The sequence below is a fragment of the Protomyctophum parallelum genome, assembly GCF_964188405.1.
Source record: "Protomyctophum parallelum genome assembly, chromosome: 15".
NCBI lineage: Eukaryota > Metazoa > Chordata > Actinopteri > Myctophiformes > Myctophidae > Protomyctophum > Protomyctophum parallelum.
Genome location: NC_139710.1, coordinates 3638350 through 3662689, shown reverse-complemented (window position 1 = coordinate 3662689; position 24340 = coordinate 3638350). Strand labels below are relative to the sequence as shown.

The 24340-nt window shown below is 44.4% G+C and overlaps 1 protein-coding gene across 3 annotated transcripts in view; it reads right to left on the bottom strand.

The window, feature by feature from the left end:
* Window positions 1-24340, bottom strand: part of tncb (tenascin Cb) — a 49483-nt gene that overhangs the window by 3555 nt on the left and 21588 nt on the right. Inside the window, exons 7-19 of one of the 3 annotated variants that reach the window (XM_083783708.1) lie at window positions 20086-20355; window positions 18295-18480; window positions 16831-16920; window positions 16108-16371; window positions 9167-9442; window positions 5159-5431; window positions 3764-3886; window positions 3145-3288; window positions 2420-2539; window positions 1774-1917; window positions 1481-1611; window positions 1206-1338; window positions 118-269 (exon numbers count right to left, since the gene is read on the bottom strand). In XM_083783708.1, the coding sequence (XP_083639834.1) occupies window positions 118-269; window positions 1206-1338; window positions 1481-1611; window positions 1774-1917; window positions 2420-2539; window positions 3145-3288; window positions 3764-3886; window positions 5159-5431; window positions 9167-9442; window positions 16108-16371; window positions 16831-16920; window positions 18295-18480; window positions 20086-20355 (2306 nt within the window). The remainder of the gene's footprint in view (window positions 1-117; window positions 270-1205; window positions 1339-1480; window positions 1612-1773; window positions 1918-2419; window positions 2540-3144; window positions 3289-3763; window positions 3887-5158; window positions 5432-9166; window positions 9443-16107; window positions 16372-16830; window positions 16921-18294; window positions 18481-20085; window positions 20356-24340) is intronic. The other 2 variants (XM_083783709.1, XM_083783710.1) reach the window with 2 other exon arrangements.

Genomic DNA, 24340 nt, shown 5'->3' with positions numbered 1-24340 from the left:
CGATAAACAACAATCAAGCAAACAAACAAAAATATACTGTATGCAGTAGTCTACTGTAGATCACAAACTCACATATCAGATTGATATTAGTATAGTATTATAGGTTGAGTGACTTACAATCCATCCACCTCCATCAGTGGTCATGTCACAGTAGACCTGCAGGGGCTGGCTATCATCTCCACCCACGTAGATGGTGTATAGGCCTGATGCAGTGTCTCCATTCAGAAGGGCTTGAGAGCAGTCTCTAGGGAATCTGTACAGCACCCCGGCTGCGCACACGCACGCGGACGGACGGACACGCGGCCACACACACGCGCACACACACACACGCGCGCGCACATACACACACACACACACACACACACACACACACACACACACACACACACACACACACACACATTTACATTTAAGGCACTGTAGCTCAGAGCTCTTATTCAGAGCCACACACCAGTTTACTGTAACGGGCCGTGTCCACCGGAAAGACATTTTGCCCTTGCTGATGGCGGCAAGGTGCTCGCCTAAAAATGTTTCCAAGCCTAAAATAAAAGTTCAGGGCCATGCCTTTAGACACAATTTAGGCATTTAGCAGATACTCTTAATCCAGAGCGATTTACAGTAAGCAAAAACAAGACATGGTAATTCATGAAATACAGACAAGGACTTGAACCTGCACCTTTCCTATGTGTAAGAGCCAAAGTGGTTATATGTGTAATTCATATTTCTATTTGCCTTATTGCATTTATGTTTAATGGTGTTCAGCTTTACATGCTTAGACATAACTTTGGCAGTTGGTAAAGAGCGCCCCCTGAAGTTTGATTTAGTGTTTATGATGCGCAGCTGAGGAGGGGAATTAGTTTGGTTACTCAACATGAGGAAAAGAGGGATTTGAGACGCTAGTTTGACTCGTGGAACTCTACAGTTTTGACCGTGATTCTCGGGTATTTTTTCGTTTTTTGTGCATTTCCTGTACTGCAACATTCTTTCACTAAACTTCATCATCAACATCATCTGCCTTGTGGAGTCTTTCTGTGATTAGGCTACTGTGGTCCAGTTTCTACCTGTGCATTACGTGTCATCTCAAACCTGTGTCAAACTGGCGGATGTGGCTACTAGACATCTTGGAACATTATCTTTTGGAAACAAATGCCACTACACTATGATTGTAGGACGATGACTCTAACCACCATGCATATTGTACTCACTGGTGGTAAAAAGTGTAGTGACGAGCCTGCTCCTCTTGGGGCCAGCGATAGCCTGCAGTTTAACAGAGTACTCAGTGGAGGCACTCAGCTGGGCCATGTTGTAGGAGGTAGCAGTGGGGCTTAGAACCACTTCCTGTGGGAAGAAGCCAAACAGAGAACACAGCATGTTAGTTACTAAAATGCTGGTAACCATCCATCCATTTTTAGACTCATTTCTACTGGGTGTAAAGTAGCTACACCATCTCTGTATTTAGGTATTGTAGGCATCTACCCACCCTGACTGTTCCGTCAGAGGACTCAAAGCTGAGGATGTAACCAGTGATGTCAGCACGAGGGGCCCTCCAGGTGAGCATGGCGCTCTCTGTCTGGATGTTACCGGCTGCCAGGTCCTGTGGGGCATCAACATCTGAGGGACACACAGAAGAGTTGCTTACTGTTGGACATTCAGTTTAGATAAAACCACTGGTTCTCACGCCATTTAAATCCAAGGCTATTAGGCAAAATACTTCCACTATGTCCATGTTTTCAGACAACTGCTGGATTAGAAACTATAGCCAAAACTACATACCGGTGGTGAAATCAGTAGTGGTGGCTGCACTCTTAGCGGTGTCCCTCACTGCATAGATCTTGACAGTGTAGTGTGTGGCCGGGGCTAGGGAAGTCATCTCGAACTCCACAATGTTCCCTGACACACGCTCCATCACTGGGGCCACTGGAGAGAACACGCACACACACACACACAGGTTGAAGTAGGTACTCTCCACAGGGGATTACAAACGCATGGAACTTGACGTTTTGTATTATTGTGCAATATCTTTGTTCTAGTGTAGTGTTTCATGATTTCCATGGGTTTTTTATGATGCTGTATCATATGAAAGATTCCTCACAATCAACAAGAAGTCATTGATCTGAAAAACACTGTTAAGTAAATGTGGAATAAGTTTTGAGGCAAAGATCTGCTCCCTCAGGAAAATCAAAACCAACAGCAGGTTTGCAACATGAAACTAAACCAAAGGATACTGACAATGGAACATGAAATATTTTTTGCTTTTACTGCAGTAATCTCCCGCAATGTCAATCTTACCTTTAGGATTACATGTGTGAGACGTACTTCTGTGTATGCAAGGTAGATCAACTCACAATATGCTGTATCTACATGTGTTGCGTGTGTGCATTTGCATGCATTTGCTAGTGTGCATGCTTGTTCCACCTACCTGTGTCTGTGCTGTAGGTAATGACGTATCCATCTACTGTAGCAATGGCAGGCTGCCACAACAGTAAGGCCTCAGTGTCTGTGATGTTGACTGCAGTCAGACCACGAGGCTTGTCTAGAGCTGAAACACATAAACAAACACACACACACACACACACACACACACACACACACACACACACACACACACACACACACACACACACACACACACACACACACACACACACACACACACACACACACTCTTAATCCAGAGCGATTTACAGTAAGCAAGGAAAATACAAGGTAATATATCAAATGCAAGTAGTAATCTAGGATCATAGGTAAACCAATCAGTCGACTCTAAACTGATATAGATTTGGCATAATATCAAACGAAATGTATAATCTGTACATTGAAACTATACACACAATGCCAGGTCTACAAATGACCTGGCATCTGTCTACATAACATGCCATCTAAATTACAGTTTAGCCAGTGCATAATCCTGCAGTCAAGGCTAAGGCAAGTGCTACGGCAAGTGACATCACGTGACTTTATCAGGGATGGAGATCCCTGACGTCATAGTAAATTTGACCTGCTGTCCTGACTCCTGGCCCTTTACCCCCCCCCCCCCCCTCCACTTTTCTATCTGAACAGATTTTAGCGTCTTGTTGCTGTTCATATCACGTTTTTGTCACTGTGAAAATAACAAAAACAAACAGAAATGACCAAACCCCTTACCTGTGGTGACATTATCAGAGCCGGGCTCACTCTCCCTCTGACCTTTGACAGCAACGACAGTGATCTGGTAGGTGACCCCAGGGGTCAAGTTGGGCAGCTCCGTCTGAGACTCAGAGCCATCCACCGCCACTGTCCTTGGAATTCCTGAATATCAAAGGAAAAGACAAATCATCATGCCATCACATGGCTGCAAATGCATTGATTGATGTAAGGACATGTAGTCAGGTTGTCTTTAAAGTTGCCAAATAGGAACTCATTTCATTAGCATCATCTAATTTCAGCAAGATGTAATGCAAATTGATTTCCATTATTTGATGAAATTACCTCTCCCTGATGTTTCAGCAATGAAAAGGTAACTCAAAAATAAAACCTAACACCAACCACCAGAGGGCAGCATTGCATTATACACGGTTGAGATGAAACTCAATCAAATGATAATTCAAATTTACACAACAGGTATTTAGTCAGCATTTAGCAATCGTAATTCACTGTCTTAAATGTAGTTGTTAGAATATTATTTTAGAAGGTGTGAGCCAATGTTAATTTGTTAATTTGTGTACGGTTATATTTGTACACTCTCAGAGTTAAGTGAAGTGAGGATTGTACAGTGTGTACTCACCGCCATGAGTGGGTACATAGATGACACGGTAGCTGTCCACACGTGCCCTGGGCACCGTCCAGTGAACAGTAGCAGACGTATCGGTGACATCAGAGAATCGAATGCCCTTAGGGGTTCCCAGGTCTGGAAAACAACATAGATACAGGAGGAGAAGAGACCAAAATAGAAATCTACAGTTAGTAATTGTGTGCCAGCTTCTGAAATGAGCAGACTGGAATGCAGAACGTACAATATAAGTCACTGGACATCAGTTAAATGCCCAGCCTCAATCCTTTCTAGTGAGAATATTCCTGCCTTCGGAAAACACTTTTCTTCACATCATTAAGCAACGAGACAAGAACAGACACATGGATTTTACAGACAGACAGACAGACAGACAGAGAGAGAGAGAGAGAGAGAGAGAGAGAGAGAGAGAGCAAGACGTGGCAGACGGACAAAGAGACCCGAGGTGCACAAGGCTCATGGCGAGTCCCTGAGTCACAGCATCTTGCGTGACAGACCAAGGGAGATTAACTTGCCCCCGTTTCAAGGAAGACACAAGAGTAAGAGTAAAACATGATTACAATCAAAACATGCACCCAAGAGTAAAGCCATACCCCCAGGAAGCACAGGGGACAGAGACACAACCATTCTACTAGACAAAGACAACTTTCCCCTTGAAGAGATAGAGAGAGAGTGAGAGAGAGAGAGAGAGACACACATGGACCACATGGACCTGAGCAGACCTGAGCAGCCAAACATAACATTGTGGTAGGAACTAGACAACTGGACGGACACAAAACTGAATGGACGAGACAAAACTGTGAGTCGGGGAAAATCTCCTGAGCAGTTCTCCACAGAGTGGCAGGCAATCAAGTGTGGACAGAGTGTGTTTTACAGATACTGGGCCTGTTGGCGCAGCTCACTGATACCACTCAGGAGGAGCCCTGACCGACAGGATACTGAGACAGATAAAGACGACACGCACACAGTCACTGACACGAGGCAGACAAGGCTGGCCCTCATCAAAAATTCATGGATTTCCAGGGAGCCTTCCCATTAAAAGGCAATAATAACCTTCATTTCTCGAGATAAGTGTTTTCATTAGACCAGATTGCTGCTTTAAGTGCCTTGGACAAATACCATTACACTTGGTTATATCAGGTTAGTAAACAGAAACAGCTGCAATGACGGAGATAGACGGTAGACATGTTAAAACATTGACATTTTCACCTCTTGTCATGCTGTTATCATGAGAGCAGAATCTGCCCAAAACAATAATGATATGAAGAAAAAAAAGACTGCCATGAAACATTCAGTATTGGGCAATACAACAATTAAAAGCACCAGTTCATCATGGCAGTGATTTCACCAACGTTCGGGCCATGGCTGCCGGTGTGGTGTGACACCGTGTACCTGTTCTTGCCACCTCCGTAACAGACTTGGAGCGTCGTCCCGAAACAAGTCCAAAGATCTCAATTTTGTACTCTGTGTCTTCAGCGAGATCGGTGATAAGCGTGCTCCTTTCCTCACTGCCCAGGACCAGCTCTTGCGGCTGGCTGAGCTCGCCAGCTTGGCTGACCATTAGAACAAAGGTGTCAAAGATGTCCTCTTCGGCTGACCAGGCCAACCTAAAGCTCGCCAGGGTGATGTCGGAGACAGAGAGAGCCTCCAGCTCCGGTTCAGCCTCTGAGCGACAAGAAGGTTCAAGGTTTAAAATAAAGTGTTAATAAAGATTTACACCTCTCTGGAGCTCGAGAGCACTTTGACATTTGAGATGAAAAAGATAGCACAGTAGACAAAGAAAGGACAGCGATAATTGCAAGCGTAATGGCATCAGTGTCCAGATGCCATTTGTTGGATGTACTGTCGCCAGTAGTCGAGCAAGAGAGAGAGAGAGATAGATAGAGAGTAGATGAGTTTTACCCCAGCATGATATGAGGACAGAATCAGATTGAAGTCAGACTGAAAAAGACGGATATAGATTCAAGATTAGGAAGCATACATTTTGTTGCTGTTTTTGACCAGCAGACATTTGTCAGGTAAGTCTGGAGATAGTGAACCCTTCCTGATACAGCACATTGAATAATGTCAGAACCACTGTGGTGGATAAAATAAAGTTGTTTCTTTAAAGAAGTATGTAATGCTTATGCTCATTGCCAATTAACAGCATAGACTGATGCCATCTAAAACAGTTTAATTACAACAATGTACATCTCTGTCTGTTCAGAAGGGAGTGCATAAGCATACGTGCGTGCATAGTGATATAAGAATCTGGCAGCTAACTAGTTGTTGACAGTGTGCAATGGTGGCAAAGGGGAGGGAAGGGATGCTACATGGCAAGAATTATCGTATTACTTTAACTGCAAGAGTGTAAAAATGGGCCTGTAAGGGTTCACACTTCACAGTTAAAGTAACACTGAGGATTTGACTGTGTAAGGAGGACAGCAGGAGGAGGTCACAGCTGCTGAGAGGAAAAGCAGGAGAGCTGTGGTGGAAGTGTCTGCTATGCTGTGGCCCTTTTGCTCTACAGATAATTAGCACAGAGAAACTTCCGGAAAGAACTGCACCGGCAGTAACTTGGACGAGTAGATGGACCCCGAGTACAGCTATATGAGCCAGCTCAGTATAGCACCATCTCCTTCTGCAAACCTCAGCACTCATTAAACCAACATACACCAAACGTGAGGGTTTCCAAGGTCCCTGAACTAGACTGAACCCAGTCTTCATCTTTTTTTCTCTCTCTCTCTCTCTTCTGTTCTTTTTCATTTCTGAGGAGGAAACAGGCATAAGGCATTCGCTGTGAGAAGAACTGGGTGGAAATGAGAAGAGGGGGCAGACAAATCCTGCAGAGATGTCACTCTTCATTAGCCGCCAGGAGGCTTTAGCTGGTCACTGAGAGAGGGAGGGCCACATCCATCAAGAAATCTAACATGTGCTAAAGCTACTGATGTCCCCCCCCTCCACCCACACACATCATCACCACCACCACCATCCATCCCCCTCCTCCCCACTTCCCTCCGCCTACACCCCCGTCCCTCCACACCCCCTAGACCTTAGGGAACACAGTCCTTGCTCACAAAGGGGAGCCTGTTAGTGGCGGAGGTACAAGGCGCCAGCTAACCTGCACACCCTCCGCCAAGTCCCAGTTCCCGTCTTGCCCAACAAGCTCTTCAATAACTTTTACCAGGAGCCTGCTTGTGTTAATGTAAATCACAACAGAGAAGAGCACGTTGGGGGGCGGCTTTATGTGTCTCTTTGGGACTCCATCATTACTTTCACACTGCTGTCTTCCAGTTATCACGAGTTCTACTAAATTGCTCTATTGTCTTCCACCGTGGCATACTTCGTTTTTGTCATCATAGCCGTGACTCGCACCAACCCCCAAATGCAATTCAAACAAATAATTACAGAGTGCTTGTTGTGTCTGCAATTTGCGTTGCTTCATGGACCGAGTGATGCCAATGTAAATGTTAAGATGGTTTTCACCCGCCATTAGCATGCAGACAATGGGGCCGGCTTGAGAGGATGCCATATCCAGCATGGACCCCAGCGGCCCTCTGGCACCCCAACACCAGAGCCCAGGGGCCATGGCAGCATGAGAATGAAGAGCCGTCTCGTCCATGGGGGAACAGGGGACGCATACAGAAGAGAGCCCTCACACAAAGTGACAAAAGCTCCTCGGGCCTTTTTCTTCCTCCTCTGTCAATCCTTCTATCTTTCATCCTCTGGACTAATCCCCATCATGCATTGGGGGAAATCCTTAACGATACACACACAAATCTGGAGTGTTAATTTGGGTGCAGAAATGGGCCTGTAAGGGTAATCTTTTTCACATCGATACTGTACACCAGACAATTATTACAACCTTCCAAAAGATACATTATCTTACACCTCGCGCAAAACTAAAGACATGGCTTTCATCAAGGTGATGCTGAGGATGTCAGTCCTAAGAAAAAGCGGTGGTTTCTTTGCCAGATCTGAGGGACCGTGGGTCATTCCCAGATGAAAGTTCACCTTAAATTACAGGTATTACTGTTTCTTAAATGGCTTGACACACGCTCAGACGCCGCAGCCCAAAACAGGTGGCACAGGAATCTCCAAAAACAACAGCAAAGTTGTAACAGACCCCTGACGGTGTGTATAGTATGTTAAATATATGTGGTGAAATCCCATGCTGTCACTAGGATGATCAAAGTGAGAGGTCGTTCTACTACTACTTGTGGCTCATCTCCAGTCCACTGCACTGAAAATAGTTTCAAATAAAGAGCCCTTTAGAATGTCTATTGAGCCACATTTTAAAGCGTGTTGTTTGCAGCCCATTCATTGGGCACATTGCAATTCTCAGCATGTTAATCTTCAATAATGACTGTGATCGAGCGGGGGTGGAGATGGGGACAGGGGGTGGGACTGGGATGGTAGTAAATCGATGCACCTGTTGGGTCCACAGTGGTTTCATTACAACATGTGGGCCTCTCCGCTTCCAAAATAGACCAGGTGCCGCTTCAGGTTGGACATGTACCAACAGGCAGACTGACAGCTTAAGGCGGATCAAAGCGGATCTGCGGCAGGGCTAATATAAACTGAATGGGTTTTGTGTGGGTGGTGTTAGCTTTTCTCACAATCCCGTGGAATCAAAGGAAGGGATATGCACACAGCGAAAATCATCAGTGTTAATTTAACTCTGAGTGTGTAAAAATGGTTTGAGATGGACCTGTAGGATCCAGTTGGGTCCTGAGGATTTTACTGTGCACATGTGAAGGATGTATGGCTGATGAAAGAAAGTGTGTTGTATAGGAAGGATTTGCCTGGATGTAAGAGAAGGATAACTTCTACCACAGTGGCTGACAGTAGCTTGTCTTTGACTGATTGAGGAACGATTTGCTGCATAGACAGAAACAGAGGTGTTAGTTTGTAAGGCTACAGAGACAAACAGGTCCAGAGGCCTGGCTGGGTCTCTTATAAACAGATCTTTTTTTTTATCATGCTATTACATTTTTGACTATTAAAGGAGAGTAGCCTCCCCACATTTAAAACAACAACACTGGTTGTATCGCTATACCTGTGATGAAGTCTTAAGTGGATTACTGATCCATTTTTAAGAGAGTTTCACCTGTCAATGGCATTGAAGTCAATGATGAATAGAGAAGAAATGCAAGGTTTGGGGAGGGTGGGGATGGAAAAGTGGAATATTTCAAAGCAAAATATGTCAGTCTTAACAAGTCAGCAAATCTTTCCCTCTTAGAAATGATAAATTGACCAAATATCAGTTTTCGTGTCCCTCATTTGAGGTGGGGGCCTTCCATGTTATACGTGAATACAATGACTCGTTAAGTTGGACATTTTCCAAAGTGTTGCAGAGGCCAGGTAGAAGTTTAAGAGTAGGCCCGACTGCCACTATTGTCAGCGTCACTTCTCCAATACCTGTGATGGTGTCGGCATAGACGGGCTCTAAGAGTGACCCTCTGTACACCCCATACAGGTTGGCCCGGTACCAGGTGGACGGGGACAGGCCCGTGACCGGCAGGCTGCGAGCGTCAGCGGCCACAGTGTGGTTCTGCCACTCTGCGCCAGACTCCGCGTCCATAACCTCCACCAGAAAGCCCTCAAACGCCCCCTTCTCAGCCTGCCAGGACAGGGTGAAGCTGTCCCACGACACGTCGCCGAGCGTGACATCGGTGACCACAGGCTTCTTCTCCTCTGGGTGACGACAAGGATGTTGACAACATGGCACACAGTAACATCCGAAGAGTTAATTTAACTTCAGGGTAAATTAATAATAAATGAATAGAAACTCCTGATTAGACAAGACTATATATATATATTTATTTTTATTTTATTTATTTTTTACGCACAAACCTGAGACAGACCTGACGCATTGTGGAACAGTATACACGTGCGGGACGGACACAGGTATTAGAGTGTGCCCTGGGTTTTTCAAAGGTAATATTGCAATTCAAGCATTCAAGCAGCACCTGCAAAACCCTGCTACGGGAACATGCCTTAATTGCCACTCCCATAGACCTTTGTCTATGAAAGTCACAGCAACTTGCACCTGACCACATACTGTACCTGACCTGTATACTGTAGACACGTCAACAAACCTTGCAAGTGATGACATCAACACGACACTAAAGTGACTCAGAGTAAGCATAGGACATCATGGGACAACACAACTTGACACCACATGAAGGGATACAAAGGAGACATTAAACGTCGTGGTGACTGTGCATCAAGGTAGCATTATGTGGACAAGTACAGTAGTGCAAGACAAGTATGAGCACACAACAATGATCGGCATCGAGATTATCTCATCTCTGATGACACACACAACATACTGTACAAAGAACAAACACACATATACTGTAGCATGGTTTTCTATCCTCAACTAGAGTGTATGAGTCACTGCAGACAGTTATTTTTTCTCAAAGGATAGGTAACTGTAAAACTGAGGAATCAAAAATGTCAAAATTGCCCAAATATGTAGTCTGACCCGGGCAGAGGCCTTAATTGTGATGTCAGCTGTGGGCCGGGCAGAGGCCTTTTGTGGCGGTTCTGGACAATTAAAAACTGCGGGTCCGACCCCCAACTGTGGTTCCACACCCCCACTCCCTGTGGGGGTGTGGAACGCATGTGTCAAATTTGAAGTAGGTGGGGGCGAACGGTTCTCGAGTTACGTGGATTACACGTACAGACGTACAGTACACACACACACACACACACACACACACACACACACACACACACACACACACACACACACACACACACACACACACACACACACACACACACACACACACACAGACAGACAGAGACACATACACCATACACATACACACATACACATGGTCCTGATTCTTCAAAAACGAAATGCGCCAGAGTGTAACGGTGACGGAAACAGATATCGTATTTATCCGTCCGATCAAGCTACGTTGAGATGACGTGTTATTCAGAGAGTGGTGTGTACCACAGGTGCGCTGGCGTATCGCAGGTGTATGTCATACTGAAAGCAGCGGGTGCAAAGTGATCGGAAAAGCAACCGACAACCTCATCTGCATTGATCCACGCCCCATATCGTACCATAAAAGGCTTCAAGCATGACTCAGCAGACAGCAGTTTGTCTGAGATCACAGCCGCGGTCACTGCTATATCCAAGCTTACAATGGTGCGTGCTCCGCTGAAGCAATATAATTATAATTTATTTAATTAAGTTCGGGACCAAGGCGGGTGTTCACTCACACCTTTGCAGAGGTAAAACATATCCGATATTGAAAATATCGGATATGTCAATGCAAAAGTCGTATTTTCAGAGAGAGCGAGAGAGAGAGAGAGACGAGAGAGGGAGGGGGGCTGCATGGGCCCTCGACACTGTTGCGCGATAAAGAACAGTAGCCCATACATTCATAAGTAAATATATTATAGGCCTAGGCCTACCTCGTAGGCCTGGGATCCTCTTGTCTGAAGAAATTATAATCCAGTGAGTTTATCCAGTGAGTTAAACTATTCTGTGTGTGGCAGTGATCAATATAAATATACATTATTATAAATTCTGTCTGTGTGTCCGTCATGTTCACGAGTGGAGGTGAGCTGGTTTAAAACTGATATGACTGGCCGACTTTCAAACACGCTGCATTCATTAGGCTAATATTGGTCTTCTATTTTTTTATATAGGGCTAATTAGCCCTATTCATTTTCCAATGTGAATCGGATCGGCAGTACGCTGCTGTCTGCCCTCCGCCACACACACACACACACACACACACACACACACAGACACACACACACACACACACACACACACACACACACACACGCACCCCCCCCCCCCCCACACACACACACACACACACACACACACACACCGACAGTCTCCGTAACAAAACAATTTCATTAGGCCTGCCGCCGCCTACTGCAGGCATTACTGTCTACACTAAACTATGTTGGATTCGTACAGTGCAGAATGCAGATAAGCCTATGTTCTTATTATAACTGTGAATTTGTTTTTTAACATGCAGCGCGAGTCCGCGAGATCCGATCTACAAGCTCACAACCGTTGCACTTCGAGTAGAAGGCTGCCGAGTGAGCATCCCCAATCGCGCATGATATAAATATCCTAATAAATAAATAAAAAGGTGTCGGCTTGCGGGGCAGTTTCTGTATATGGGACTCTATAGGCTAACTTGCCTATAATGCATGCATTTAGGCATACAAGTGCACTCGGCTTTTATATATATATATATATATCGTTTTTTGTGCTGATTTTTTGTGCTGATCGACCAATATGTTGGGGGCACATGCCTACATATTTTATCTGAGATTTGGGGACTATTTATTGATTCAGCATGAAGACTAAAGCCTTCTGAATAAATCTATTTGCAAGTGTATGCTTCCGCAAATTTCTCCGCCACCTAAAGAGGTGGCGGAGGATTTAGCGGAGTTACCGACGAACCAAAGTCAGCGTCAAGTTCACGGCCATTTCCATGAATTCCAAATTAATGTGGGAAATCCACGTAAATGCCTTTCCGCCAGCGTCACGGCAATATATCAGCGGAAACACGTTGAAGAATCAGGCCCACAGAGTGCATTTATAGTTAAGATAGATAACAGATAATAATGGATTGGAACAATCTGTAAGAGCCTCCATTTCTGACACAGGTGTACAATGAAACAGACCCAGAAACAACCACAAGACTGAGCTGAACATAAGAACAGCAACAACCCCCCACAATAAAAAACAATTACATAGAGATTAGACCAAGGTGATATTTCACCTTGGGGAAAAAAAGAGATGAAAAGTGAATCGGTTGACATTGATCATTGCTCATTTGTATTTCAATCATTCCCCTTTACTGCTGAAAGAGAAGACCATCACTTTGTATGGAGTGGAATTATTCCCTGATTAACACTACAAAAAGAGCTGAGGCAAAGAAGCTGCCTCATTATCGATGGCTGCCCACAGCCATTGCCTCCATTTCACCATAGAAGAGGGGAGAGAGACTGATGCATATCCGACTAAAAGGAATTAGAAAGGGAGCAAGAGAACGGGGACGAAAGACAGAAGACGACATGCTGATGCATCTCGCGCATATTAATGGCCGTTGAACGAGCCATTAATTCTTGAAGGTTCGGCGTAGCCCACCATGTAGCGGGAGTACACCGTTCACTTCAAAAACCCGATGAAGAAGCCATGCAGACAGCCGTACCACACCCCCATAATTGGAGTCTATTGTGTGTGTCAGCATTCAGAGAGAGAGAGAGAGAGAGAGAGAGAGAGAGAGAGAGAATACAGTATGTCAAGGCCATTATGAGTGTCAACATTCAGAGAGGAGAGAGCAGGTAAAGTGTCAAGGCTATACCATTATCCTCTTTTCAGCCCCGCAGCGGTGGAGTGGTGGGCAGAGAGGAGAGCAAATGGGATGGAAGACAATGTGACGACAAGGATGGAGTGAGATGAGATGAGATGGAAGGGCTTTGTCTGAAGCAGCTGATCGCTGCTCATCAGTGCTGCTCACATGGGAGATGGGAGAATGTATCTATAATGAGTATATTGGCATTCTTTCTGGCCACTATACAGAGCATCAGCTGAGAGCTACTGAGTCAGCTTTTTGTGCACTGTAGTGCTGATAAGAAAAAGTGAGACTTTAAACTTTGGTCAAAATGTGAATATGTGTCTTGAATATTACATCTTTTTTTTTTTTTTTTTTTTTTAATAGTTTTGGGGGGACTTTTGTTATTATTTATCTTCATTAGACATTTATAACACTAGAGCACGGATTGGGTTAAATTACAGTATGTCCTTCACTTCCCATTGCATGCGCTGCTAGCTCTGGTGTATATAACCTTATTTCTTTACTGTAATAAATGTCTGATGTGGAAAAATAATCCATTCAAATTTGAAATGTCAAGGTAATCCCTCAATATCCAATCAATATTCATATATACCGCATGCATCGTCACTTCTCCTGCCCATGTTAAGCATTGATGGACAGCTTGGTCTCACTTCTGACCCCCTGCACATGCAGATGGACATGGAGATGGATATGTGTAATGGAAAGACCTGACATGGCAATCTGAGACATCTGCCCATTTGACCTCCACAGCAAAATCCAGAGTACAAATGTAACTCTCAGTAGTTTACCGTGTATACAGATAATGCAACCCTAAACTCTTTCAAAGTTAGTGCCATGTGCTACATGTTGAGGAGCTCAAAACATGTAGGACAGTCCATTCATCATGCACTGTGTCAGTCATGCAGATTTTTCAGAACAAAATAACCCAGAAAACAATCAATTTGTTAAATTACATGTTTCATTTCAGTTGTACTGAACCACTTCGAATGACAATGACAAATTATGATCAAATAAGCCTTTCTTGGCTATTCTGTTTAAGTTTGTAGGTCTTTTTGTGGCAACAATGACCTTAAGAGCCGTAGAGAATGAATCACTTCTTCTGGTTGTGGGTTGCTGAACAACAATGATGCAATTGAGCATGTTTGTTCAATTATTTGTGTTATTCAAATGTGTTATTATTGAATCTTTGCTTGCGCCATTATCATTCCAAATGTCCATTCTCATTCTTCTCTGAGCCTTCCGATTTGCACAAAAGGCTCCCCCTGCAAACCTCCCAGCCCCTGAGTCAGCCGATTAGCTTAAATTATGATAATCCTAGCCTTTGTTTTACGATTTCCCCGTATAAACAACAATTCTTTATCAGCAGATCTCTGCTCTGTGCCTGAAATTACTGCAGATTTTCTCCTGAGCGGTTTACTACAGCAGAGCCTTCAGGAAAAAACTGAAGTTCTAATCCTTTTGACGAACGATGGTTGGAAAACCCAAGTAGTGTGCCACGGCCTGAGGGTAAGGGAAGGGGTGGGTTTACGGCTGAGAAGGGGCAACCCTTCTCCCCTCAACCCTGTCCCCATCCTTGGTTCTTCAATCATCCCTCTATCCCTCCTCCAAACGTGTGCAGCATGCACTGTGTTTGCGCTACATGTCTGGAGACGATAAAGGATGCAGATTGGTGGGGCTGCGGATTAGAGGCTCAGCGATTTTTTTTGAGACAATGTTTTAACAGGAGTCTCTGCATGTGGTCCTTTATCTGAAGGGCCCCACAGTTCATCGTGGTCAAATCGCACAAAGCCAGAGGGGGAACAGGCTCACGCCAACAATTATCACATGAATGAGCATTGTGCAGAGAGCACACATGTCCTCATGGACAACCCACATACATGCACGCACTATGGATGAGTCTCTGTCTCTTTCATTCATGATGTTCCTCTCTCTCTCTCTCTCTCTCTCTCTCTCTTGCTCGCTCAATCTCGCAGACTGCCTTTATTGCAGATCACACGCACGCATTATACAGAAACTCACCAACTTTTCCCTCATGCTGTATCGGTTTTTGCCCAGAGGCAAGCAGTTACTGTATAACTGGAAGATTTACTTCAGATATGTTTGGCTTGGAGGCACTCTGACCGCAGCTCGAAAGAAAAAATCACAATCATATTATTTGTCTTTCCTTGTTTCAGTTAAAAGAAGGAAAAAAAAGTAAAATAAACCCACATGCTTCAAATGAAAATCTTCAGGGGGGGAGAGAACGTGGACAGAGAGAAGCGAACAATGAATTCAATTCATAGCCTTGGTTTGGCTGCCATATACTGCAAGAAAATATGAACCTATAGGCCTAGTTTAATGACGACTTGTCCCGAAGCCCTCCACCAAAATCTGAAAAGCTGATGGAAAACAGTAGGGTTTACGACGCTCTTTCTGAAAAGACCCCTGTGTCTTGCACATTTTACAGCACCCGTATGGAATATCAACAAATAACCATTATGAGGACAAAGTATATCCTGCCAAAAACACCATTTAGTTGATACTACATGAAACAGCATGAAGGCATGTCTTATCTTTGCTGCATCGTTAATACAAGCACTGCTTTGAAGCAATGTGTTTCGCTTTGAAGAAAAGGACATTGATTTCTTTTCTCCATTGACCTCTGTAAGCGAAGACGGAACGTCTAAATAGCACGGCAACATTCTGCGTCTAACATTACCACTTGAGGTTAACACAAATATTGCTTTGAAGCTCAAAAGTGGAAAGGCATTTTTCCCACAACATTGCTGAGACGATGACTTTAACCAGCCTGCTGAAAGTTTCATTTATTAAATGCCTAATAATGTACAGTATGCTCCTCCATGCAGGCGTCCGTTGTGGACCAAAATAGCAGATCGGAAAGCTCACAACGCGTTGCATCCGCACAGCATTGAGTTTATAGATCGGACACAGCAGGCTTAACATGGTACCTGATCAGCGGCATTGCTGTGTAATTTTAGTGACCAAGCCCCCCACCCCCACAACAACACTGACCTGTAGGTGCAGACATGGTGGCGGGAGCACTGGTTCTCTTGCCCCTCTCAGCAGTGATGGTGATGGTGTAAAGCATGCCCGGCAGCAGGCCCCTTAGGGACTTATTCTCAGAACTACCCGGAACCACGGCCTCTGCTTTGCGGCCATCGGCGGACACATACACCAGCCGGTACATATCGATCTTTGCCAGCGGGCGCTTCCACTCCAACAGCATGGTGGTCTCTGTCACCTCTGCCACTGCCAGGTCCCTGGGAGCATCCAGGGCTGAGGAGAGGAGCGGAGTATACAACTCAATGGTCACTGCATTGCTGAGGTGAAACAGTATTGTATTACTAATCTTAATTGATAACAAAAATATAGAGTAAAACTATGAAGAATATACATTTAAAATGTTGTCCTACCCTGGCTACACATCCATTATGGAAGGTCTTGTCAAACTAAATTTACTTATATTCAGAGGGCAGTTTTTTCAGTGGTTCCAGTGAGTTGTGAAATGTTCTGAGAGGGTCACAGACCAAGAGTGACTTTGATACATTTGTTATTTAACTCGGGAACAAAGAGTCACTTTGATACTTTGTTATTTAACTTGGGGACAAATTAAACATTTGTGTCACATTGTGAAACCAGTTGAGAGCCACTAACACAGAGGACTTCTCTGACTTGAATACAAAGTGTTCTTGTTTCATTGCTGCAGACGGGTTCAGTGAGTGATAGTGTTCTCACCCGTCACTGCATTGGTGGTGGCGGGCAGGCTCTCGCGTTCATCTTTCACTGCTGTTACACCCATTCCATATTCTGTACCTGGTCTCAGACCTGTGGAGGAAAATAAATAAAATAATACATTATATTAGGCCTATAGGGCTGGATATCAACATTTGAAGTTGCATTGATTACTCGGAATGACACGGAATGACATTAGTCGGATTGACACGTCAGGGCGGAACACAAAACCAGCCAGCTGCTTTCAGCTAATAGCTAATGTCTCTGCACTCAAATGCCTTGATTACTCAAGGCCTTTTGCCTTTGCTAATTGCTCTATGTTCATCCTGTCTGCTGTTGAACACCAGTGTTGGATAGGATTTGCATTCATAGATCTATACTAGCAGTGGTTCCCAACCTTTTGTGGATCAGGGCCCTCTTGAAAATGGGTGGGCCCCTTGCATTTGTAGAGTTGATTTGAATGATAAATCAATCGATTGTGTTACGGCTTGGATCAATGAAACAAGTATTTATTTAGTTCCGATTTTTCGGTATCACAACGAAAAGGGGAAAAAGCTATGACATAATTTTGCACATAATGTTTAAATATTAATGTTACATTATCATAAAAATATTTCTATTTGGGGGCTCACTTGCAATACCTGCACTGCCCAACAGTGGGCCCCGGCAGACAGGTTGAGATTGGCTGATCTGTATACCCTTTGGCACAGACCAGAAACGACACTTTGCTATGATACAACAGGCTTTTTGGTGGGTTCCTCTTAGCCTAAACAATTAAAGCCATTCTTAGCCTGAACGCCTCTAATTTGTTTATTAAGTCCCCCAGAGGTCACCACACAGCGAATCCTGTAGCATGAAATTACACCTAATGCCCAGGAAACTCATTATCAATAAAATCATGAGCGTGAAGGCAATTACAGATAATAACTGTGTGAAAGAACCGCTGAGGTGTGTACCGAGCAGAGACAGGGGGGGGGGGGGGGGGGGGGGGGCAGCTGAATGGGAAAAAACATTTTATTTGCATGGGACAGGGCTCCCAAGGACAAAGAATAGGGGCCTAAACAAAGGCACTATATTGCCTTTTTTCCAGAGGGATTAATCCTACCACATGACACATGGTATGAAAAGGAAAGAAATCCACAAAAAAGAACACGTCCGCGTCTCAATGCACAAACGTAATAATAGTAGGAGCAGCAGCACAGAGAGGTGACATTGAACTCTGTGTTGTTGTTTGGCTAAGATCTGGGGGGGATCTGGAAAGTACTAAGTAGTTATTATTTAGTCACACACTCTTGTTAACACTTTACACTGGTTAAATATTTATAAAAAGCACACACAGACAGGCGTTACCACTTTCAACCTGACCTGCAGTATTGATACTTTTACGCAAGTATAAAATGTGAGTACTGTGTGTGTGTGTGTGTGTGTGTGTGTGTGTGCGTGCGTGCGTGCGTGCGTGTGCCTTACCAGAGATCTTGGCCTGAGTGGTGTCGCTTGCTCCGGGGGGGAACAGCAGCTCTCCATGGTCGCCTCCAGACAGGGGCCCATACTTGATGCGATAGTTGTCCACCTGAGCCTGGCTGTTCCTCCACTCTAACGTGATGCTCTCATCCGTTACGTCCACCGTTTGGAGGTCCCTGGGGGCATCCAGATCTACAACACACACATAAACGGTAAACCCGCCCCAACAGGTTAACACCTTGTGGCTGTGATATCGCCAGCAACGAGTATAGCCCACAGTAAAATCTTCATTTGTAACTCAGAGAGCGTACCGATGCAATGTAACTAAAAAAGGACCTTTCTTGATCCATTTGTACACTCTTAAGATAAATGAACACTGTAGATTTTAAACTGTGTGCCCTACCTTGCACGCTGTCTTATCCCTTAACCCTAAACCCATTAGCCATATTTTACTATTTTTAAAAACATATTAAAACAGTTCAACTAACCGGTTGAACTATTTTGTACATTGACACATTGTGAGCTTGTAGATTGGCTAGTTTTTAAAAATAGTAAAATAAGGCTAATAAGTTTAGACATAAGGGGTGAGCTGCTGGCAAGATATGGCCCTGACTGTACATGTGTTGCAGTGAAGCACAGTATGGAAAAAGCTAGTGTGCTCAGTCAATCATCAGTCGATAAATAAAGGCAGACAGATGCGAACACACACAAACACACACAGCGGGGGACCTTCCTCCATAAACACACAGCCGTCACTAAAGTATGTGTGGCCTAGACTCTAGAGATCCCTGGTCAACACACAGACCACACCTAAAGACACCACAGCGTGTGAGTTTGCTTTTACGTCAACAATAAAGAGTTAACAACTGTGGCAAACATTTTCATGTAAGACAAATGATACAGCCGTTATTACATGAAAATAAACCTTGTTCCCCTCCCACACCTTCATTATGCTCTCCTCAGCTCACTCAAGCGAGCCGCTGTCTGTCTGGAATAACACGTCATCAAACAATGAATAGTTCCCCAAGGCCCTCCAAACTCATCTTCACAGGCAGCCATTATTGACACAAATAGCCATTTAATGTCACTTCGTTCACAGGTGTTGACAATGAAACTTGGAGTGAACCGACAGCTGAGTGGTGCGTGTACCACATTCAGTCCCCAGTTCGATTCTGACGGTCAGCCGTTCCATTTGTTGTAACACCCCGCTGACCTGATTGGAACACAACTTTAATTGGTATCCTTGATAACTGTGAATCCAATTGAGGATTCTTTTCTCAGAAATCTCCAGATCATGGAGATTCTGTGCAGTTCCTGGAAGTCAGCAGTAAACAACACTAGCAGGCAGCGCAGAACAGACTGCTTGAACTTACGCTTACCCAAGTTAACAAGGTACTGTTGGCTGAAAATATGATAACATTAGCTGTTCACACTCAAATATTAGCTCTATGTTAAAGACATAATGACGTAACTATCTACAGTACACGTATACATAATATTGGTGTGATATATTGGAAATCAATGCATTTATTAACTACTAAAGACCAAAAAGCGCAGTTCTGTATATTGCATTCAAAAGGCCCTCCAGATGACTTCCTAAACTAACGTGATGATGGTGTATTTTGGATTTGTGTTGTCAACTTGTCACCACCCTCTCTTACACCACTCTGCTGAGAAGGAAGAAACATTAGACATCCATTTATGTCAATATGGCTGCCATGGAAAAGTTTTAACACAATGTTATGTTAAAACATAGTTTTAACATAACATTCTAAATACATTTTCTGTTGGCCTCACCTGTGAGGAAGGTCTCATATACAGGGATGCTGGTCAGCTCTCCACGCGTGGCCATCAGGGCCACCTGGTACTCGGTGTCGGGGCTGAGACCTCCGAGGTGATGCTGGGTGTCCGTGGAGGGCAGCTCCACCAGGTTGCGGTCGGCCGGGTCCGCGCTGGGCCCGTAGGACACCTGCACCCCGTCGACCTGTGCCACAGGCTGGAACCAGTTCACCAGAGCTGTGTTGTCAGTCACGTCCCGTACCTCCACCTGGCTGGGAGCGTCGATCACTGGAGATTTGGGAGTACATGCAGTTAGCATAGTGTAGTGTTCTGTTTGGCTGAGACGGGGGAAAGGAAGTAGCCGGGGGGCCAGCACCAAACATTTGAGAGGGACATGTGATGTCACGCCATACTTTTTATTTGTGTTTTTTCTATTCACTTTGTCATTAAGGTCCACAGAATGATTGTGTTTTTGTATACCACATTATTATAAGTAGCATGTGACAGGTCAAACTAGGGGCTTTTCATGATTCTGAATCCATTCCAAGCATTAGTTTTGCATAAAAAAACACTCCATGGCCTAAATTCGGCCATATCCACTTGCCCAAATGTGCCCAAATGAGCTGACCTCATCACATTTGAGTGTTTTACATGCAAAACTAATGTTTGGAATGGATTCAGAATCATGAAAACCCCCTAGTTTGACATGTCACATTCTACTTAAAGTATGATGACATTTTGCTTTATAATGGTTGTCTATGGTGTGGTATACAACAACACAAAAATGGCCATAACTAACATAACTTCGCTTTTGGGCCTGTGGCTCCCCGGCTAAAGTGCTTCTTTTGCTTCATGTGATAACCTATTATGTACACCAAGGGTTCCCAAACCTTTCAGGCTGTGACACGCAGAAAATAATCATATTTGAACATGGTATCCTCCACCCTGACAAGCACATGGAATAGCGTGAAAATCAACAAGCTCACAAGTTACAATGCCTCGCAATGTGGGGCGTTGTGTGCTTGTAGATCAGCTATTTTCACTATTCTTTCTGCCTTCTTAGGTAATATTTGACAATTTGGGGACCGCCCTGGGGGTCTCAACCCCCGGTTTGGGAACTCCGATGTACACCACGGCTTGCCAACTCAGACTCCGCGTTTAACGCAGGGCTATCCGCTGTTCTGTATGGGCACGCGCTTGCCTAGATACTTACTCAGGCACGCCGCACCAGCCTCACCTGCATTTGTTACAGAATTGCACACTTCCCCAGGCATCTATGTTCTCCAAAACAATATAGCGTCCTGTGCCGGCCTGCCGGGGGCTAAGCTGGTACAGTAGATATTCATTTCAACCAAACTACACCAGGTGATGTCACTATAATTGGTTGGTTCCCCCATTCCCCTTCTCTTGTAGCAGGTCTGTAATTAATTAAATCACCTGCTGACTCATTCTCACTCAAGTGATAAGGGCAACATTTCAAAAAAATGTAATGTGCCATTTGTGGTATGATGTTATTATAGTATAAATATCTCCCAGGGTTCATTCCCTGTGGGAATGGAGCCCTTCAGGATTGGGTTCATGAATAATCTGCACGAATATATTACAATTACTTAGTCAATATTGGGAACACAGTGCTACTGAGCTGAAAAATGGCAAAAGCCCTCATGGATTTCAGCAGGTTATTTCAACTATTTACAGATCAAATCCCCGTGCCATGAAGGGCTCTCGTGAAATTGATTTGTCACATGGCAAGCAACTTTCGAAAAGTCAACCTTCTGCACCAGGCTGATAAAAGGACAAATCTGCATTCAAGCTTAACACAGATTTGTCTTCCAAGGAAGCTGCCACTGCGTGTCTCACTCTGGGGTAGTGATACCATTCTCCTGGGAGGATGGATTTCCCCGAGTGGTGTTTATATGACTGCCTGGTTGGTTACAAGGCGTCTCCTCCACTCGAGGTGGATTGGAGGGCATAGAGGATGGGAGGTGAGAGGGGGTCTTACTTTGCACAGCATCTCAGCATGCAAATCCCACAGCATAACGGTCTGTGTGATATGGCAGACTGAGTGAGATGGAGAACGATGAATCTAGCTACCCAACGTTTGTACTATATTGGCGTTGTTGTTGGGAACTTCTCAGGAAATGGAAGAAATAACATAATGGATCCAACATAGTTTTAAAGATTTTTTGTTGTTGGCCTTTATTGATCGCTATAGCTGGGTACAGTGATTATAGACAGGAAAGGGGAGAGAGATGGGGGAAGACATTCGGCAAAGGCCGGAGGGTTCGGGGCTCGAACTCGCGTCAGGCTGGATTATACCGGCCTAGGTGCCTGGACAAAACTCTGATGCTAAAGCAACCTACGGTATGGCACCCCATATCTTGCAAGTCTGCTCAGATCAGCCAACGCAGGGAAGCTGGAAGTACCTTCACTAAAAACGCCGGGACAACGTTCCACACGTCCCCAACTCTTAAGTTCTCCCTTCTGGCTACAAAACTATGGAATGCAATACCCATTGCAATCAGAACTGCAGATTCACTCCCAATCTTCCACCGTAGGCTGAAAACCCACCTCTTCGACCTTACAGGCGTATGCAAAGGCTCAACTTATCTAACTTATGTTTTATGTAGACATAGCACTATATACTATATATGCATAGTTTCATTATAGGTATTCCACTTAGCTTATGTATGCATGCATGATGACTATTTTTTATGTATAGTATATGATGCATTACCATGTTTTTGTTCTGTAAATCGCTCTGGATTAAGAGCGTCTGCTAAATGCCTAAATTGTAAAGCACTGTGAGCTTATGGTATGACGAAGTAGGGCAATGATTTACAAAGAAAAACAGTCAATTATTATAATAATGATATTGAGATATGTTTCTCTATGTTTCATGTCACTAGAACCCTTTAGTGAATGCAAATACAGTACACACAAGTCATAAACACAGTATGACGTTTAGGTTGTTCAACAGTCTCTTAGAACCTAGTAAAACAGACTGTCTCACAATTTACAAATGCTTCCACCGTACAGTCTGTTCAATGCAAGCACTGAAAATGTGCAGATTGTAAATTGGATGTCCGCCTCCCCCATACTTCGGTTTCGTCTTTGCAGTTGTGTAAATAAGTCCTATTGTTTAGCAGAAATGGAAATTAAAAAATATATTTATCTTATTTAAAAAAAATATATGACAAACAGATGACAGCTTCCTGTGGAGGTGTAGTAACAGACTCTATGTAGCATTTGAAGATTGTGGAATAGTTGTCTGGCATGAGAGACTACTTAGACCCCAACCTATAAAAGGTTGTGTAACCGGTCTCCGGCATTACAATAATTTACCATCCATTTGTGCAGAGGAAGAGGGGTTTCATAAGCGAGGGTTGTGACAGGTCGATAATGGCTTTCCCTTGCATATTTCTGTTTATTCTGGCACATTGTAGGGTACTCTCAAACCATAAATAAGCTAGGAGAGAGGTTGACCAAGCAATGGACTGGGAGCCATCTCCTAAAGTTAGTGCTGAGCGGGGCAGAATATTCCCACTACATATTGGAATCAAATTACTCAGATTTGTTGAAACTCTCGTAGGGGCGAAAGATAACACGGTCTCCAGTTCAGGTTTCGGTCATTGTGGACCGTTAGCCTTACAGTATTTCATAAAGAAAACACATGCCTCAGCAGCTCGAAGCAAGAGCAGTTTTGTAACGTGCCCCAGAGCAACCTAAAAATAGTCTGGCTGCTGGCAGCTGGTGGTCAGGGTTGCCAGCTGAAGTATAGTTTCAACCCCTCGTTTTCCCTTTCAAAAGTATTGATCCCCAGCCTGGAGTCGTCCTAACTGTTACACACGATTAGGCTGTGAAAGACGATTTAGCTCGTAACCGTCCAGTTAGGAATCTATTATGATTTTTTTAATGCCACCGCTGCTCAATTACAACTATAGTAATGAAAAACAAAATGAACGTATCACTCAGTGTTGACATGTTGGGATCATTTCAATAGGCAGACAGAGGGGAACTGCACAGTACGTGTGTGTGTGTGTGTGTGTGTGTGTGTGTGTGTGTGTGTGTGTGTGTGTGTGTGTGTGTGTGTGTGTGTGTGTGTGTGTGTGTGACTGTGTGTGTGTGTGTGTGTGTGTGTGTGTGTGTGTGTGTGTGTGTGCGTGCGTGCGTTCGTGCATGCGTGACTGCGTGCGTGACTGCGTGCGTGCGTGCGTGTGTGCGTGCGTGCGTGTGTGTGAACTGTGAAGAGAGAGCGAGAGAGAGAGAGAGA